We start from the raw sequence: 17781 nt of genomic DNA, 5'->3' as shown, positions 1-17781 counted from the left end.
TATTTAATTGAAGTTCAGAGTCCCTTTCGTGTCTGTCATAATGTTTTACAGTCTCCAGTATCAGTTGGCAGTATTTTTTTTAATCACTAGCGGTAACAGTAGATAATGTGTGTGTTTTTCTCTTGCTGTTTCCCTGTTTCCCTCTGACAACATTTTTTTCTGCTAGCCTGGGCTAAATTACAAGTTAATAATTAACCGTTAAAGAAGTGTTCATTGTTCACTGACACCACTACTGCAAAAAGGGGGCTATAAAACTGACAGGGGCACAAGATGAAGGCACATAGTGAATCAAAAAATCTAATTAAATGAACAGCAGGGCGACCAGAGCTCCCATGATTTTCACTCCATAATTTCTACCACATTGATTTCATGAGTCACAAATGCCTCACTAATGTATATAGTAATGTTTTTAATGAATTTATGACACGTTGATTAACTATGACACATTTACATTAAGAATAGATGCTACAATATGTTGCATTTTGATAAAATCTAAAGGTTCAAACTTTTTAGCTTTTGATTTATCCTTGAAATTTCTTTTTCCATAAGGTGTACGCTGTGCTGGTTCTGTGTGACGGCTCCTTTGTAATAGGCTGATAAGGCTGAATATTATGTGCTTGACTGATAAAAAAATCATTCGATTTTATTATAGGACAGATCAATGTCCAGTTCTTCGTCACCATCTGAGTCGTCGCCCGGTTCCTCTATTTTTACGCCTAGGCCGCTGTCCAAATCAGTATCAGCAAACAAGACCTTGGAGTTTTTTTGTGGTTTTCCATCATGTTTTTTGCTGCTTGAGGGTGGTTCCTCATCTTCCTCCTCGCTGTCCTCCCTGTTGTCTGGAAGAATGACCACCTCCTCCTTGGCACTGGGGTCAATGTCTGCCTTAAACCAGACAGACTTGTACCCCTCCTCCACCCGTCTCTCCTTTGTCAGGATGGGTTTTACTTCCTTCTCGCTGTCAGCCTTATCTGAGCCTACATCACTGGTGTCATCAGGCAAAAGGTCATGCAGTGGTGCAGAAGACCTTTCGATGGCCTCTTTGGTTGGAATATCCCATACTGATTTTGGTGTCTGTTCACTTTTTGTCTCTGGACCACTTGAGCCCGTGCTTCCTCCATCATCATCATCACGCTGAAAGGCTTCATTGGTGTACTGGATGCCCTCTTTTTGGCTTGGGCCTTGACCCAGCTGTGGATAGAACAACAGAAAGGGGAGAACATTTATAAACAAGAGGACTTGAAAGTGTTATTCACAACAAGCTGCTACATCAGTGTATACAATGAATATATATTTTCATGGAAAAGCATCAGAAACCCTTCCCTTCAGACTTGTCTTTGAATCAAGGATTCACAATGGTAAAACTGTGTCCTTACTATGACTTCCAGTAGACATTTTCTACACTTAGCTTGCTGTTTTGAATCTCCTTTAATGCTGTTTCATAAAGTAAACCCTAATGATGAGAAAAAATGACCTCAAATGCTTTAGTCAGGGAATATATTTATTCAGCTAACAGTCTTCATTTTATTCTTACTGAGACTGACTGACACAAAACCCTGTCTATTCATATTATAAATGCTCTTGTCCAATTGTAGATGTTGGACTGTATTGTAACACCGATTCAATATTTGCCCTAAATCTTACTGTGAACTATGCAGTCAACAAGAATTCATATAAAAGAGAAAGGGGAAGGGAAAGGGAAGTTACCAGCCAGAATCAAAGCAAATAACCCAAAAGGGCCACCATGATTCAGGGGGTTGGGAAGCTCATCTTGTAACCAGAAGGTTGCCGGTTTGATCCCCAGATTTGTCTGGCCTGGTTGTTGTGTCCTTGGGCAAGGCACTTTACCCTACTGCCTACTGCTGTTGGACAGAGGGGCCGATGGCGCGATATGGCAGCCTCGCTTCTGCCAGTCTGCCCCAGGGCAGCTGTGGCTACAACAGTAGCTGCCTCCACCAGTGTGTGAATGTGAGAGTGAATGAATAGTGGAATTGTAAAGCGCTTTGAGTGTCTGGAAAAGTGCTATTTAAATGCAATCCATTATTATTATTATTAAAAGCTACAGGTAAAACATCGCACACTGCTAAATCAATGTGGACTTCTTTATAGAGTGCAGAAAAATGAGCTAAAACAGAAGTGAGCAAAGAGAAATAATCAGAAGGAGGAGGACATATTTACAAAAGTTTTTTTTAAAATTGTGGGTTATTGTTGAACTAGCTTCAGAAAAATTTTCCTGAAGGACTGTTGACACCATATCTGATGGGAAGTTTCTTTCATCCACTGAAACAGACACTCTGACTTTGCATGGAGCATACCTGGGCCCTTCCTGTAGCTTCCATTAGATATTTGTTTCCCCAGTTTATCGTAGTCTTCCCATTGCTTAAAATGACCTCAAAATATTTTTCATATTTATGTTAATTCATCTGGCTGTTGACTGATATTCTGTGGGATGAATATTGAATACAGAATAGAATAATTAATTGATCCTCTGCTGTTTTTGAAAGTTTGTTTACTTACAAGAAATGAACAGTCTTTAATTGTTATGATAGTTTAACATTAATGGAGACAGAACGTCAACCAAAAATCCAGAAAAAAAACACACCCGATGTGGGGATTTGGTGTTCTAGTTACCAAGCAGCCAAGATACCTACAGGATTTTGAGTTTCTGTAAAGAGCAGTGGGTCATAATCCCTCCACAGGTGTGACCAAACCTGGTGACCAGCTACAAGAAACATCTTACCACTGTGCTTGAAAAAAAGGGTTCCTAGTGTGAAATTATGCTGCAATTTAGCCTGAATCGCAAAGGTCACAAGGTGTATAAACATTAAACAAGTGAAAATAGTACAAATAAAATATTTCATAAGGAATCTTTTATCTTGTCCTTAAATCTGTTTAACTGAAACCAAGGTGGTCAAAAATGAAAATGTGTGAATAGTAAAGACCAACGTGTTGGAAAGGGATGAGTCTGGATGAATGTGAAAGTTCACCCATACCTAAACCTTAAACTTACGGAGCTTCGAAATATGTTGGCTTCATAGATCTTCTTCCAGTCTGCCTTCCCATTCTGCATGCGATGGGCAAGCACACCAATGACCACCAGACAAATTAACAGGAGAGCACCCAAGGTTGCACCCAGTGCTGCCATCTCCACTGTTCCATATTCACCAGATGGGTTGATGACTGCAGAAACAATAAAAAAAAAACCCTCATTAAAGAGTCTAAACCCTTTCTGTAAACTGAAGTGTTTTTCATCAAATGCTTTTTATTGGAGTGATAATTCTAACTGTAAATGTCAGATTAATCTTTGTTACTTGGAATGGACATTTTAGGCGAAACGTAGAAGTTTAGCACACTAAAGCTGTGGTTAAGTAACTTTAACACAAAAACTGATAGATTAAGACTGGTTTGATAAGGGTTGACTGCACATAGCTTAAGAAAAATGAAATGACAGATACAATATGTGGATTATAGATCTGCCACTTACTAAAAATGCCATGCTAAAAGTCCATACTGAACAAGTGGCGAGCTCAAAAATCAAGACAAAGCCAAGAACTGCAGTTCCTCAAGTGGCCACTTGAGACTTGCTAGTCGAACCCCATGAACTCCCCTGTTAAAACGCCTAATGCAGAGTTTTCTCCTTTATAACAACTCAGGAGAAAGAGATTTTTTTTTAATATCTCATCCACCTGGATAGTGGATCTGGGTGCTTGGCCACTCGATAAGTGTCCACTGCACCAGACTAGCTTCTCCTAGATGTAATCTTGTCTACTGTAAGTCAGTAAACCAGACCACACCATTGTGTTTGTGCTGTTGATGCCTTTTGAAGGAATTTAAATGGATTATCTAACTAATAATAACTAATAATATGGCTTTCTCATGTATCCAAATTCTAACACCAAATAAGAACAAAGTTAAACAGCATGGCAGTAGCTGACATGCTAATACTAGTTTCAAAATGCATGGACAGATCAACATCCATCTATTACGCTGAGTATGAACTTGACATATACACATTTTAAGCTTTCAGAACATATTGAAGATTTATTTGAACTAGTCTTTACTGCACTTTTTTTTCTTTCTTTATTATTTATTTATTTAGGAATAACTGCTGTGATGAATGAGAAGTATATGGGCCAATGCTTAATACCAACAATGAGACTTTAAAGACATTTTTATAGCTTTGGAACAATGTGAAAAAAGCCTTTATAGGAAGTTAGAAGTATATTCCTGTCTAAAATAAGGCTGGATGACAAAAACAATTTAGTATTATTATTTTAGGAAGTTTATGATTTTTTTTAATTAAATAGAATATTCTAGCTTTTGGTGTGTGATTTTTTAAAAAACATTTTTAGTCTCAAAGGTTATCCAATTATTTTTTTTGTTTCCTGTGAATTTCATTTATTTTCCACGTACTAACCCTTTCCCCAAGGTCATTTCTAAAAAAACAAAAAACAAAAATAACAAAACAAAAATATGTGTGTGTGTTAAAATATGTGTTGGTAAATCCTTTGTTTGCCTGGCAATGATTCTTCTTAGATTTACTGCTTGTTTGTGTGTGTGTGTTTTTCCCCCCCAAAGGACCACATTTGATCTGATGAAGAGTAATGGGTAAGCACCTGGTGGTGCCTTGCTGGGAGTGGAGAAACTTTCTTCAGGGGTCAAAGTGGGATTAATGGCTGAAGAACTGTCTTCAGTGGATGCAGCAGAGTTAGTGGTGCTCTCACTGGGGCTGGTCGTTGAGACGCTGGTGCTGGTTGTGGATTCACCTGTGGTTGTTGTGGTCATAAAGTCTGTAGTAGTCTGAGGTAAACTGGTGGTGGTGATACCTGGGAGGAGAGCACACTTTGAAGCTTAGTGGTTTTACCTGTGTCTTCATGTTCTGCTTTAGATGTCTATACACGGCCGTTTTAGTGTTCTTGAAAGGTCTTTGCAAGCCACATGGACATGAATCTTGATGCATGTAGCTAATCCTTGTTCAGTCTGGGCCAGGATATAGCTGTTATTCTTCTGCTTTCTGTCTTAATGCCACACTCCGCTGGATTGGCCATGACAACTCAAGGACACATCATATAGCCAGGTTCTGTGGCCTCAAATCAACAAGACTTTCTTCTTTGTTGGAGTTCCAAACATTTTACTGTGCACATATTACTTCCATATATTCCATTTGGGTTGGTTTGTCGAGTGCAATTGCCGTTAAGATCAGCGCCATTTCAAGAAAGATTCCTATTTGGTGGGCAAGTAGACATATATCATAATTGCAGTCGCACTGCAAGATGGTCATCCTAAACTTCTGACACCATCAAAAGTTCATCCAGGACGGTTTTTGGTTGTAAACCAACTTTGAGCATAAGTATGGTGTGATAGTCCATGATGTGGGTCACTGTTTTAGAGTCCCAATTCTTTCACATTGTCCCTCTCTCATCTGGGACATTCAAAACGACACTCTAAATATTAGTATTATAAGTTATTCAGATTGGGTGCAAGTAAATTTTCATCATATTTTTCTTTTGCAAGACCTTGAATCACGTTTAAGGCAAAGTTTTTAAGTTACTGTCACAAACAGATAAAATCAGATTGACAGGGGGCAAAAAAAAAGAAACTTGCATTTTAAGTTTAAAGGGGTACAACAATGTACAGTAGAAATCAATCCAATAAATAAAAGTGGGACCCCCCCCCCCCCCCCCCCCCCCACACACACACACACACACACACACAAAGACAAAGAAACCCTCCTTAAAAACCAACCTTAAAAAAGAACAAAGAAACAAAGAAATAAAGTGAAAGAGGGATAAACTTATAGGGACTCCTGTTGCTCAGGAGTTAGAGTACTTCGTTTACCAACTGAAAGGTCAGACTCTTCTAGTCCACATGCTGAAGTATCCTCAGGCAAGATACACTAGTACATCCTCTGGAGAGGGAGTGTGTGTGGATATGAATAGATAGTACTGTATAAATATGTGTGTGGGATTGGGTGAATGGGACTTGTGGTAGAGCTTTGAGCTCTGACTGAGTAGAAAGGTGCTATACAGGTATCAGCCCATTTGTTGCATTGACAGAACAAGTGGAGTCAGCAGCATATTGTGGAAGGTTTCATTTACCTAATTTCACCTCCACTGACAGCTGAGCTGTGGCTGTTTCATCATTGGTTGAATCTAGTGCCAATACCTGAAAGTTCAAAGACAAAGTTAAATGCTTGATAAGAAACTTGCTCACTTCATCAGTCATTTTAACTTTAACTAGACTTGTAGACTCACTTCCAGGGACAGGGTTTCCTCTGGGAGTTCCTTAGTCATGAATAAGAAGCCGTTAATGATGGAGAATTCACTCCTCCCCTTAATGGAATAAGTGATGTGGGGATTCAGACCCTGTTTCAACATATGTAGGAAAAAAAGTTGGTGCTGAGCATGAAGTAGATTGAAAACTCCCAAAAGACTTTGTTAGTAATCAAACAAACTCCCAATGGAGTAGTTTGCCACTAAACTGCATAATGTCATGAAATAATGTATAAGTCTCTCCATCAGTGAAAATAACTACATCATGTCTGGAAACAGTTGACAGAATGGCTGGACATGCACCACTGCTGGCTGTTACCAAAATGAGCTTTCACTTAACAAACTTGTACATAACAAAAGTCAAACAGTCTTGCTGGAACATTCTTTTGTTTTTGAACAAATAATCAATACAAGCATTTGTAAACTACATTTAAATGGCATTTCAGGAAATTTACAAAAGATGCTAAGGAAACATTAGGAAATGGATCATTGAGACATGGAACTGTTAGCTCTAATTTCCCACTTCCATTTCCATAAAAAACTACAGAGAATAAAGAAACACAAGTCAAACCTAGAAGAAGAATAAGTTTGGGAACACAGCCTATGAGCAGGTATCATCCATCCATCCATCCATCCATCCATCCATCCATCCATCCATCCATCCATCCATCCATCCATCCATCCATCCATCCATCCATCCATCCTTTCACCTCTTGAAACACTTGTTTCACCTAGTCACATTGGTGTTTAAGGGTTTGAGTAACTGCATTTTACCGCTGTGGCAGCATAATCTTCATCTGTGGCAATAATCTGCAGTGGCGTGTCCTTGTTTGTCAGATCCATCGCCACGGCACCTACTGAAGAGATGACTCCTTCATAATGATCTTTCTGAAATTTTGGGGGGTGTAAGCTTTCGACTTGGACGCTGATTGTGATGGTAGTGGTGGCAAACTGATGAGTGTTCACCTTCTGACTGGCCTGTGAAAGAAAAACACAGCTGAAAACATCAGGATTGTATAATACTGAAAATTTCCTGAGATTAACCTGACAAAGAAATTCATACATTTAAATTATTGATGTAATAATTTAATAAGATTTTCTGCCAATTTTATGTCATGTTTAGGGACCAACAGACTGCCTGTCTGCTCTTTGTAGGCCGATTCTCGCTTCAGTTTGGGAATGAGAATCGGCCTCAGGTGGAGGACATATAGCAGAATGTGGCAGCATTGGAAGTAATGCAGATGTTGGACTGACTGATTTACCAGACTGAATTGGCCAGAATCTGAGTGATCTTGTGAACATCAACAATAGGCCTCTCTGGGATAGTTTAAGTTGGGTTTTCTTTTTTGTTTTTGTTCTTTTTTACTGTTTTGGTTACATCCTGCATCTGTTTACTTACATCTATTGAAAAAATCCAGTTTGATTACAGTTTTTAGCACAAATTACACCATCATTTGATAACAGCAAGAGAATATGTTGTGTTTACTAGCACTGTCAAAGTGATCGTCCCCAACACATCAGCTGGCTTCAGCATGGTAATGTTCCCCGTGTTTGAGTTGATCTCGAACAGACCAGCATCATTTCCTGCAAACACAGACAAACTAGGCTTCTTCTTTCTGCTAATAACCAACAACTCCGCAATTGTTTGTTATAATTCAAGTTATATACCACTTAGGAATGAATATGTTATCTCCTCATTTATTCCAGAGTCTCCATCAATGGCGTACAGAGGTCCTGGTTTCAGCGGTAACACTCCAGGCTGCGAAAGCAAAATCACAGTTATGGCCTCAAAGTGTTTATCAGGTCGTCCAACGGCATTTAAAACCTTCTCATTCATTAACAATATTAAAAGCTAAAATGATAAAATACCCCTCTATATAATACTTTATATATGTATATAATACATATAATTACTACAATGGGAGTAACTCACCTCCTGTTCACTAAGGACAACAAATCCAGTATAGCCGGTACTCTGGCAAATTACATTCTCGCTCATGTTATGTGGGGTGCATGGCTGGAACCATGGCGGTCTGTTGTCCCCATCTAAGATAGTGACTGCAATAGTTGTGGTGGCACTATATCTTTCTGGTTCTTGTGTGTCCTAAAAAATGTCGGAAGAAGAAACATCCAAATGCCAGAATGAAAAACCATAGGTATCCTCCAGAGTTAGGAGGAAACTATTATTGTGTATAATCAGAAATGTTGACTACTCACCAGAACTTCCAATACCAGCTGCACATTTTTGACTTTTTCATAATCAAGGCGCGCATTAACAAGAATAACTGCACTAGTCGGTGACTGCAGTCTAAAGTAATCCTGCAGATATGAAAAAGGAAATAAAAATGTTTAGATCACTGTGCATCTTTGACCTTACTCTGGTCAAAGATGCTGGAACTAATATCTGCTGTCTCATGTGAGACAAAAGAAAAAAGTCTTACAGATTCAGGTGTGAGTGTATAGTAGAGTGTGGGGTTGTCCAAGTCTTTGGCAGCGAACTGACCCACAGTGGTCCCTATAGGTGCTATCTATATAAAAAAAAAGTACCACTAAATAAGGTACATTTAAAAAGAAGATATGAGGGCTATCTACTCGTGCCACAACACAAAAATTAATAAATAGATTAAAGAATTACAAAGACAAATAATAACTTCTCTAGTATTTCAACCCTTACCTCACTGACTTGAACATCGTACGGATTTTTATCAAAGCTGGGAGGGTTATCATTCAAATTGCCAATGACTACAATGATGACGATGTTTATCTGGAAACAGATTAAATTGACATTAGTGTATCAGATAACACATGACCATTAAGTACAAGCAAAGTCTGAGTCTGTGAAAAACACACAGCTGAGTGAAAAACTGAAGACGTTTATTGTTAACCCTGCTCAGCGTGTTTAAAGGCAGTTTTACCGTCAGTCCTGTGGTTTTTTTACACGTGATGCGGACCGGAAAACTTTTTTCAGTCTGCAAAGAAAACAAATTTTATACGATTTTACTCTTAAGCAGTGCAGAAATTACACAGAGACGAGTTTCAATCTTATTGGTATTATTAGTCATGACTGACAGTACCTCATAGTCAAACACCTTTGCAGCTGTCAGCTTGTTTCCATTAATTGAAAATGGGTTTGAGTCTGCAGCTGGAGGAGTAAATTCAAGGGTCACATCTGGCTCGACAGTTATTGTCTCAACAACGTCACCTATTCCGTTGTTTTCTGGAAACTGCACACTTGAAGGAGCCGAACAGACTTGTGGGAGAAGAAAAAAGATGTTCTAATTAAAGAGACAGACCATTAACACATTTATTAATTACGGTAACATTTTATTAAGTTATTAACACAAGTTAATAGATGTCTACCAGTTTTACTTGTTTTTATGTATACAGAGAAAGTACTAAAGTAATCTGTAAGCAACTTGACAGTTATGTGCATATCTCAAAGGCAGACTTAGAATTCCACTATTTTTCACTGGCTATAGAACTATTGAAAAGTAGTTTAGAAATTGTTGCAATTGCTCAGAGTGTCTTCCATTTGGTTTCCATTTGGTTGCCTAAAGGCTTTATATACTGGTGCTTCAGCTAGGATGTTAGAAACTCTTTTAGAGTGATTTTTGAATATGTCTGTTAGATTATTCCCCTTATTCCACAATAATTGAGGCCTATGTGTACCAAGAAACATTCATTTCTGGGAGCACAGTGGAAACTGCTCTGAGTGAAAGTGATTTTATCACCTCGCCTTCATCTTTGTCTCAACAGACAGTTTACAAAGCAGTAGAATTTGGAAAAAACTGTGTAGTTTCCTGAAATGTTGACAGATGTGGAGGAGCACAAGGAATAAACAATCACAATAAAACTAGTACAGTTTAAAATATTGAATAAGTCAAGTTAGTTTAATAAATACTTAAAGAGCTGTTAAAATACTTAAAGAGTTGCAAGCTATAAAAAACAAAAAAGAAATGTAAAAATGTAAAAAAATGCATCAAACAGCGTGTCTGTTGGCTTCTAGACTTTTGACCCCCTCCCCTTTCTTTTCTTTCACTCATTTCTTAGCTCACAGGCTTTCACTAGCTGTCCAATACACACTGATAACAACAACAACAACAACAACAACAACAAATGGTAAATGGCCTGCAAATACCACTGAACACACTGTTATGCAGCCCATTATTTTTTTTATAGGAACAGAGATCAACAGTCAGGTAAACAACAAGTGAAACAACAGAGATGGATACTCACTGGTCTGAGCCAATGTCTGAAACGGAATCAGAAGGATGAAGCAGAGGAGTGTTGTCGCAGTGAAGTGTGGATAAATATTCTCCATGTCGTTGTCCGACTGTGTCTTCGTCAGTCCCGACTGATCTGCCTCTCGTCTGTGTCGATCTGCTTGCGTTTATGGCTGCACTGGACTTTTACCCATCATAAAACCCATTACATGTATTCCTGTTTGCTGTGAAGTCATATAAGGTCTTTTTCTGTGACTAATTGTCTTTTATTTGACAAGATTGACATGACGATGCATGTTAATATTGTTTGCACATCTGCAGAAGTGATGATAGTATTTGAGATCATTAAATTATGTATTCCCTCATCTGCTATTCCTTAACTTTAGGACACTCAATGTGTCCTATCGCAAGGTCATGTGTCTTGATTTGCATTTATGGTTGACAACAGTGGGATAAACATAACACATACAACACGCCTAGTACAGAGGCCAGTACAGTGGTATTAAGACTTTTCAGTTGTTAAACACTTTATACTGAATTTGACTAATATTATATAAATAAAAGCCTTTTTAGGGCGACCGTGGCTCAGGGGGTTGGGAATCGCATCTGTAACCGGAAGGTCGCCGGTTCGATCCCTGGGCTCTCTGTCCTGGTCATTGTGTCCTTGGGCAAGACACTTTACCCTACTTGCCTACTGGTGTTGGCCAGAGGGGCCGATGGTGCGATATGGCAGCCTCGCTTCTGTCAGTCTGCCCCAGGGCAGCTGTGGCTACAACCGTAGCTGCCTCCACCAGTGTGTGAATGAATAGTGGTATTGTAAAGTGCTTTGGGTGCCTTGAAAAGCGCTATATAAATCCAATCCATTATTATTATTGTCCCTATTAATCCATACACAACCCATAATTAGACATGTTTGTACTTTATAGGAGCCCCCCTTTGCGAACAGATGACTTTGTCCACTTTTATGTGTTAGATGCCTAAAAGACTGTAAGTACAAGAACGAATGAAGCAGAATAAAAATAAAAACAGTTCCTTGAATGTTCACTTGATGCTGCAAAAATACGTCAGCCCTCATAGACTCACATGATGAAATGTCCAACTTTACAGCAGCAATAACCACATTTATACCCTGGTCTTTATGGCTGACTATCCCCTTTATGGCAGCTGGACAGTGTTTATTTTTTAATAACCCAACAGTTTCAATTGCATTTAAGCTTGAAGTTAGGGTGTCCTGAAGGGTGGCGTTTGAAGGGATGTCATTTAGGCTACTATTTCTTATAAGGGCTTTGCCTTGGTTCATTTCAGTCACACAGCTGGACCTCTTGCCTGTGTTTGCTATATGCAATTTGGAATATTTAATATAGTCATCTAAAATAAATAATAATAGTAATAACAATAATAAAAAGGAGAGGAAGGAGAAAAAAGATAATAAACTCCAAGATACACTATTTTAAATTAAAAACAAAAAATATTTTCAACTGACTGGGTTTTTTGTGTGTTAATATGATCATTAATATATTATTTTAAATGCTATTAAAAAGAGAGTGCCTTGGAGTAATTTGCTTTTTGGCTCATCCAGATAACAAACAGATCAGTTTCTGCATTGATGACGCATCTATCTATCAGTTCATCCATCTGTTCATGCCTCTGCAATTCACAAGAACTTCTACTCCTCCTAGAGCAGAGGTCAGCAATGACATGCGGCTCTTTAGTGGGTAAAGAGCCACATGCAGACCCACTGGTTAGGGTTAACCTGACCCTATTAATAATACATATACTATATGTGTGTATGTAATATCCTCTCCCAGTTACACCCATCATCCACCCGTTGGTCTCCCATTGCATCGTTCCTGACACCTGTGTGTGTCTGTTGTTTTGTAGAAGGAGCTATAAATTTAAGAAAGGAATATATAATTGTGCTTTATGTTTTTCATAGCGCTTCTCGAAAAAGACTCCTGCCATTAGAACTGGTCCTGTTACATTTCAGATGCATTATTTATCGATGTGTTCCAAGCATTTTTTCATATCCATACCTTTTTTAATATGAATATTATTTACGCTTTAAAGATGACAGCTGTTCTTACTGAAGAAAATTGAAGTTGGAGGTTGAAAACAAGCTGCATTTTTAAATTAGAAGTGAAATTTAAATTCAAGTTGCTTGAGTTGAGCTATGTGTAAATACAACATGCACACCATGACTTGGATGGTTGGAGGAATTTTTTTCTATGGCTTTGCGTTCAGGAACTGATCCTCCTGAGAACGGAGGTAGAAAAATATCTTTCAATAAAAATATCTTTCTTTAATTTTTTGTGATATGTGCGTCCACCACAGAGGACATACATGAACAGGCTGGGTCTCAGCACGATATCAAACAGACTTCAAAACCCTGACATGAGCCTTTAAGTTTTCATTTAGCGCCACCTTCAGGACAAGTTATTGCAGCACAATGCATTCTTGTATGCACAAATATCAAATCCTGCACATAATTATGAAACACACTAGTCACTGAAAAGTACTTCATAAAACATATTTAATAACAAAGTGATGTGTTCCCACACTAAATAAGATAACAGCTGCATTTACACACATTTATTCAGATCATCAGTTTCCAACATTTTCCAACTAACATCACATTGGATCTCCTCATCTCACTGAGTCTTCTACAGGTCGGTGGGCCAGTTGTTGTAGACAGATGGACACATGTACTGTTTCAGCAGCAGATTCACTTTCTCCGTGTCTGCTCCCACCGCACTGTGAACAAACACGGCATAAAAAACATGCTGACACGTGCGGATAAAAACACAAAGAGCCATTAATGAAGAAAATATAAACTCTCTAATGATGTCTGCTGAACTAAAACCTTTATTACTTTATAGTAGCGGCACACCGTAACTATCTCCAGTTTTATATATTAGTATGTATCTAATTTTACATCTCAATGTTTTATTAAGAACAACGCTTCCAATTCATTCAAACCATGTCATACACTTTACTCTGCTACGCCATAGTGCTTTTAATATGAAAATACTACAGGAAGTGTGAAATTTCACTCAAAACGTTCAACTTGCCACTAAGTTGAAAATCCAACCAGGTAGATTGTGAAAAACAAAAACCCAAACACTTTATTTCATAGTTTTTTGCGAATTCTACTCAGCTGTTTTCTTCCATTGCTGATTAACTGTAGTCAATGAAACTCAGCACTTCACAATAAAAGCCAGTCAGGGAAAGACTGTGTCAGTAAAAGATCCGAAAGTTAATTAAATTGGAAGTGAGGTGACACTAATACCTGAATGAAAACAGTGTTACAGAAGAACGACAGCAGAGCACTGAGTGCAACACAAACCTGTTGTTGGAATTTGTGCTGTGGAGAATTATTCAGTGCTCATATTACTTCAAACTGTTTCTGTTTCTGCCTTTATTTGTTCGTCTCTTATATGCTTACTACTTTTATTTGAGACCTATCTTTAAAAAGTTGGAGATAACTCTTGTCTGATTTTGATGCATAAAAAGCGAAAAGTCAGCTTAGAGGGACTGCTGTGTATGGAGTCACAAGTTTTTCCATCGTTAGTGTTAGAATATGTTTCACTGTTCTTATAATGTGCCTGTCACATGTCGCACCTCTTCTTTATGCCTTGCATGCGGCGCAGAAAAGCACAGATTGAGGTGTGTTTGGCTTTAGAGCGCAGAAACTCTGAGTATCTGTTTGAGAACTCGATGTCTCCCAGCTGCCTCCTGCGGTCTAGACCTGAAGACATCAGCTGCCTGAAACACAATCACATTATCATTCATCTCAGTTTTATGTTTACCTGTATATGATTTTGAATGTGCACAATTTTATCTACAATAAAAAGGAAATGCATCACTTATTACACAAATACTGTTGACGCTTTTTGTACAGTGGAAAAAAAGATGTTAGAGCTGACACTGATGCTCCTCGTCCACTTAAAGTAGCCCAATGCTAATGGAAGACAGTTGTGAGAGTCATGTCAGTGAGCTATACAATAAGCTGAAACTCATTGCAAAAATGGCTCCAAAAAGTAGAGTAACAGCAGCAACGGTTAGGTCTTATTGCAAAATCTCACTCTGTGTATATGAGATCCAATCCCACATTTAAGTGAAGAATCACTTTTAATGTAAACTCACCTGAGTCTGGCCTCAACCAGAGCATCTGCAGAATTTGCTGACAGAGACCATGGTGCGTTCAGGGGTCTGATTTGAGTCAGGAATTCTTCCACTTCATCCTGGTCCCTGAGGTTACATGAAAGGAAGATGAACATTTCTGAACTCTGTTGAGGAATCATAAATCTTTGTATAATAATTATAATTATTATCTTATAATTTCAGATTATTGAATTTTAGCAAAATCTGAAAAATTTGTTTGGGGATGGAACGTTACCTGACAGGAAGTGATGTGATGAGGTGGAGGAAGGAAAACAGCAGGAAAACCTGAGTGACGCTGATGGATGGCATCATGAAGATGGTAAAGATGATAATCTCCTTAGAAGGCAAGCAAATGATTCAGACTTTCTTCAGTAAACTTAGGTTTGTTTAACAAAGTTCTCCTTGTGACCTGCGTCTCATCCAACACATCTGGAACAAACTACAATATCACTGGACCAAAATAATCCTGATTCAGAGCAAATTAACTGTTTATTTCTTTCTTCATACCATCCTCTCGTTCTTTCTTTCTGAAATCTAACTTCTTTTAAAATATTCTTTCAGTGTATGTCTCAGACAGCAACAATGTTTAAAACATGCCTGTTGATTACTGCTTTTATTTACATGCGCAGTGGAAATAACTGGATGGATAAAACAGGAATATAAATGCAAGTCTTATTGAAAAGTGGGTACTTACAGGATAGGTACTATGGACAAAACTGAAATTTAGGAAAAACTGACAATCCTCTCCAGTAACACCTTCAATTAACCAACACATCTTTGCGTGCAAGAATATCATATGTCAAAATGTTCAAATTGAGAAAAAACAAAACTGCTTTAAAATGCTGCTTTATCAAAAACAATGATGTCTCTTTGAGCTTTGTGGTGAGCGAGAAGCTAAACAGGCATCGCTGTTTCAAACAAAACAGGAAAGCTAAGAAATCATTTGTGGCTAAGATGGTCCGCATGATCAAAACAAGGCAAGACAATGAAATTACAAAGGAAACAAATCAAATGCAGTGACTGTTACTTCTGTAAAGAAAATCCAACTTAAACTGCATTAGATCTATATTTAGGTCTGGCTCAGCATTAATAGATCTCTTTCTTTGCACTTCCAAAAGGAAAGCTTAAATGAACACACTCAGTACAGTCAATGCCCTTTGAGACTCACCTGCACTGATCCTGCTGAAATCAACCCCGCAGACTGATGTCGAGCTCCGCACCACATCCTTTTGTACCTCCTCAGGTATCGACCTCTGCCAGACTTCACTCTGATTTTACAGTTCTGATTATTTATTCTGTCAACAGATTAAGTTTGCAGTCGGATTTTCCAGCTGCGGGTTGGCTTGTTGACATCCTGAAATGTTAATGATATGGGATCGACCATCCTTAATGAGCTTTAATCACCTGTGAGAGCTGCATCCTGTTTGCTCACATGAAATTAGCAACACGTCACTGCTGAGTATTGATCGGCAAACACACACATTTCAATCTTTTTTATTATTGGGATTTGTGCTTCTGTTTGCTTCAGAGACAACTAGTAATTAAGACTTACTCCAATAACAATGTCCAAACATTCTTGTTGTTGCCCATCTTGAAGAGCAGTGACATCATGCCCGGGCCTCTGGTCGATTAATGCTTCTGTAAATCTGAGCTTTTGGAGTTTTTTTTATTCATAGTTAAATGCAATAAATTTGAGATGGGAAGTAGAGGCCTCTCTCTTCTGGAACCCTTTACGTTTAGGCTTAAAACATTTCTTTTTGATAAAGCTTTTATTCAGGAGTGAATCATGTTCTGCATACTAATGTACTCCTATCATCATTATGCTGAGCCTTAGCTACTGGAAATCATTTACTAGTGTCAATCTTAGGTCACCAGCTGGAAGTGGCCGGCAAACAATCAGACCCACTCCTCGTAACTGTGACAATTACAGATTTATTTGAAAATAAATTGCAATGACTCTTTTCCTTATCTGTCCATTGGGTGTTACAAATACATAATAAGAATAGCAGAAACATCGAAAAGCTAGAAAGTCAAGTATGTTGCTGTTCATGGAAACCTCTTAAAAATCAATAAGGAGAAAAGTGGACCGAGTGTGGATTTTATTCCATGAAAATGGATAATATCCTATTTGTTCACAGAGGTAAATGGGAGGCCTCTGTGCTTGGTGTGGTCACAGAACATTTCAGTGCTCAAGGAATATAATATTAAGTGACACTATGAGACAAATCATGGCAGAATGCTTTTCGCCATGATTTGTCTTATTGTTTTATTTATGGGGCAAAATGCATATAGGTACTTTACACTCCATTGTTAAAGTCCTGTGATGCTTAGCTACTGTTCACATGAATTAATAGCATGCTGTCTTCATGTCAGTCTGTACATTTGGTCTGGATCTGACACTACAGACAAGATACAGGCACATCTTAAAACTTCCTTTCATTGCTGAAATAATAGAAAAGGCTGTTTGGACACAAGCAAAGAAGGCACTGGAGAAGCACAATATTCTTGCCAACTTTCAGTCGGCTTTTAGAAAGTTACACTCTGTCCTTAAAGTTTCACCATTTCAATCATATGGTAGGGATATCTGGATCTGTCCTAAAATGGTTCACCTCAGAACACTTTTGATTTCAGTGAGAAAATTTTGGTGAGATGTAATTGGATTTTCATGTGGTCGGATCGGTTTTAAGCCCCTTGTTATTCTCAGTATATATTCTGCCATTAGGCCTTATCATTAGTCATTTTAAAATTATTTCCTATCATCTGCATGCAGATTATATCTAACTGTACATTTCTTTTAAAATTTGTGAATTGGAAAAACGATCTGTTCTAATGGACTGGGCAATCAATGGTTGGATGCCAAACAATTGTCTGCAGCTGAACACATACAAGACTGAGTATTTAGTTCTTGCTTGAGAGAGTATTAAGCCCCAAATTATACAACATCTAGGTCCCTTCTCCAGCTACTGTTTGGAATCTTGGGTTAATTTTTGATGAGTCTGTGTTTTTTGATGCTCATACCAAGACTTTGACCCGCTCCTGCTTTTTTTCATTTAAGAAAGATCACTAAACTCAGGACTGTTGTCTCCAAAGTTAAATTGGAAATGCTTGTTCATCCTTCATCTCCT

The 17781-nt window shown here is 38.2% G+C and overlaps 2 protein-coding genes across 2 annotated transcripts; both read right to left on the bottom strand.

The window, feature by feature from the left end:
* Nucleotides 1-633: 633 nt before the first annotated feature.
* cdhr5b (cadherin-related family member 5b) lies at nt 634-10593 on the bottom strand (the record flags this gene model as incomplete). The annotated part of the gene is made up of 15 exons (XM_080862879.1): nt 634-1191; nt 3011-3180; nt 4617-4826; nt 6099-6165; nt 6255-6365; nt 7047-7250; nt 7759-7856; nt 7941-8031; nt 8206-8376; nt 8490-8591; nt 8714-8800; nt 8947-9036; nt 9188-9241; nt 9347-9522; nt 10509-10593. The coding sequence occupies 15 exons, from the start codon at nt 10591-10593 to the stop codon at nt 634-636; spliced, it is 2274 nt and encodes a 757-aa protein (XP_080719005.1).
* Nucleotides 10594-13049: 2456 nt separating this feature from the next.
* On the bottom strand, nt 13050-14965 carry LOC308384362 (uncharacterized protein; the record flags this gene model as incomplete). Its single annotated transcript, XM_080862866.1, has 4 exons — nt 13050-13246; nt 14114-14257; nt 14639-14743; nt 14892-14965. 4 exons carry the CDS (start codon nt 14963-14965, stop codon nt 13156-13158), a joined length of 414 nt encoding a protein of 137 aa, XP_080718992.1. The 3' UTR covers nt 13050-13155.
* Between the last annotated feature and the right edge of the window lie 2816 nt (nt 14966-17781).

This window comes from Rhamphochromis sp. 'chilingali' (assembly GCF_963969265.1).
Source record: "Rhamphochromis sp. 'chilingali' genome assembly, chromosome: 2".
Taxonomy (NCBI): Eukaryota; Metazoa; Chordata; class Actinopteri; order Cichliformes; family Cichlidae; genus Rhamphochromis; species Rhamphochromis sp. 'chilingali'.
The sequence above is the reverse complement of the archived record's forward strand: the minus strand, read 5'-3'. Positions and strand labels throughout refer to the sequence as shown.